At 38.3% G+C, this 2,728-nt stretch overlaps 1 protein-coding gene across 1 annotated transcript; it reads left to right on the forward strand.

Moving 5' to 3' along the window:
• Nucleotides 1-391: 391 nt before the first annotated feature.
• Nucleotides 392-2,013, forward strand: LOC129248930 (E3 SUMO-protein ligase ZBED1-like). The gene is made up of 3 exons (XM_054888543.1): nt 392-422; nt 492-725; nt 845-2,013. The coding sequence occupies exons 1-3, from the start codon at nt 392-394 to the stop codon at nt 2,011-2,013; spliced, it is 1,434 nt and encodes a 477-aa protein (XP_054744518.1).
• Nucleotides 2,014-2,728: the final 715 nt, after the last annotated feature.

Consider the following 2,728-nt stretch of genomic DNA (forward strand, 5'->3'; position numbering starts at 1 on the left):
GCTGATAACAAATATAAGGGGACCAACTAAAAGCAAACGGAAAGTAATGATGGCTTCCGCGCTCTCCGTTGTTTTATTCGAAGCTGAGCAGTGCTGAAATGTGCTACAGGCAAATCACCGGTGTAAGCTCCTAGTAACCGTACAATAGAGCTGTAAAACTATCGATGGCACTATCGATATATCGAATTTTTATATTTTTGCGTCGCTATCGATGGTTATTGTTCACTATCGATAGTGGCATTACCATACATTGCACATCACTTGTTTTGGCGCAACTTTGCAGGTCGGCAGCAAATTTTGGTAAGAAATACATTTATATGTAAAAGGTAATTAAATATTAAAATAAGTGTTTATTTGTAGGTAAATTTTCGTTGGTGTTGGTGGCGGAAGGATGGACAAATTTTTCTTGAAAAACTCACAGGGTAAGTTCCATTTACTGCTCAGCAACGCAAGTAACTAATTTATGTTATGTATGCATGTGCTTTGTTAAGATGGACAAGACAGCAGCATTGAGGCAATTGAGGAGGACAACCAGCTAGCAAAAAGGCAGCGAGTCGGAAGATCATCGGTGTGGGGCCATTTCGAAAAAATAAACAACGGTATGTCGGCAAAGTGTCGCTCTTGCGGCAAAATGTATAAGACGAGCGGAAATACCTCAAATTTATTTGACCACCTGAAGCGTGCGCATCCCGGTCAGCGTGTTAACGATTTGCCAATCACTTCTGGTAAAATAATATAGATACATATTTAAACACAACATATGAATCTACGTCAAAGCGCAAACAAGAGCTTGATTCAGGACTCATAAAATTTGTAGCTCAAGGCATGCAACCTTTTTCTATAGTTGAGGATCCTGAGTTTCGCGACTTTATCAAACTATTCGACCCACGCTACAAACTACCGTCGCGGACTACCCCCTCTAATGTCATGATGACAAATTTATTTGATGAGCAGAAACCTAAATTAAAAAATTTGCTCAGCAAAATAAATCACTGGGCCATCACAACTGATATGTGGACGTCCCTGGCAAATGAATCTTATATGACAGTCACATGCTCGTTTATTACAGATAGTTACTGTCTAATTGATGAAACAAATCATACTGCTAAGAATATAGCAGATACCCTGCAGGCTGTTTGCAACGAATGGGGAATTTTTGATAAAATAACTGCAATTGTGACCGATAATGCAAGCTCAATGATCAAAGCGTGTGAGCTGCTTAAAAAAAGGAATTTACCCTGCTATGCACACTCACTTAATTTGGTGGTGCAAGATTGCCTTAAGCTGGATTGCACAAAAGAATTACTTAAAAAATGCAAGTCCATTGTCGCGTTTTTTAAAAGTAGCACGATTGCTTACAAGAAATTTAAAGATTCTCAATTGACGGAAACTAAATATAGTCTAATACAGGAAGTTGCCACCAGATGGAACAGTGCATTCCTAATGATTGAAAGAGTCTTAAAAACACATGAAGCAATCAATATAACACTTCTACGTTTTTTGAAAGCGCCACAGCCTCTCACAGCTGACGAAATCAACATATTAAAAGACTTGTCACAAATACTTTCTCCCTTTGACATTGCTTCCAAAGAAGTGTCATCGAATTCTAAAGTCACAGTATCACTAGCTATTCCAGTTACTTGTGGCCTCTTAAACAACTTGAAAAATAGCACAAAAAATCTTCTTACCGAAGTTGGCTTTAAAGTAAACGAATTTTTAATTGATTGCGTAATCAAAAGGTTGTACAAGTACGAAGATCGCACAGTAACTAGCATTTCTACATTGTTTGATCCAAGGTTTAAAAAACAAGGTTTCCGTTCGCAATACAATGCCAAAAATGCTGAACAACTTTTAATTGAAGAACTTATTCATCTGAGCAAGTCTTCAGCTCCCACCTCAGAGCCACCAACACCAATTGATCAACCAAAACCAACACTACATCCTCTTTATGAATTTGTAAAAATCAACATAGAAAATTTGCCTAGGACCAAGCGCTCCTTGGCAGAAGACTGATCATTAATTTTAATTTTATTCAAATTTGTTTTGATTTACTATGTCCATGAAGGATCTCATTATGTTAAACATATGAAACATATGAAATGTTTATTAAAATGTTAATTTTTATTGTTAAGTATGCGTTTATTAAGTTTTTGAATTTGAAAATATTTTCGATAGTACTATCGATACTATTGAATATTTGTTGCCAAACCATCGAAACTATTGAATGTTGCAACCATCGATAGTTTTGCAGCTCTACCGTACAACGACCGCAGCTCTGAGAATTGTGTCTGCCTACCGCGCGGTGCCTAGACCAGTTGTTTAAGTAATAAGTGGATCAGCGTCAATTGACGTATTAGCTTACGAATGTAAGGACGACGCAGCAAAACTGCGAAGCGTTAAATAAGAGAAGAAGCGCTAAGGCTATGACAAGACCGCTAAAGAAATGCAGCGCACGGCAAATGGGCGGATGGCTAATAAATAATGGCGTTTCATGGTACGTCAGGTACTTCAGTAGAGTGAATTTGTGTACAACTCAGATGCTTTCGGGAAATGTTTCCACAAATACGTGTACAAAATGGGGAAAAGCGAGCACCCCACGATAATGCAGCTGAAGGTGATAACCACTAGAAATGTAACCAGTAAAATGCTAAGCATTCCATTCTGAACTAATACAAAAGCGGTCCCTGGATGGGCGACGGTTCCAAACGAGGGGGAGTTTTTTGCCCTT

Source organism: Anastrepha obliqua, chromosome 5 (genome assembly GCF_027943255.1).
Source record: "Anastrepha obliqua isolate idAnaObli1 chromosome 5, idAnaObli1_1.0, whole genome shotgun sequence".
NCBI classification, from domain to species: domain Eukaryota; kingdom Metazoa; phylum Arthropoda; class Insecta; order Diptera; family Tephritidae; genus Anastrepha; species Anastrepha obliqua.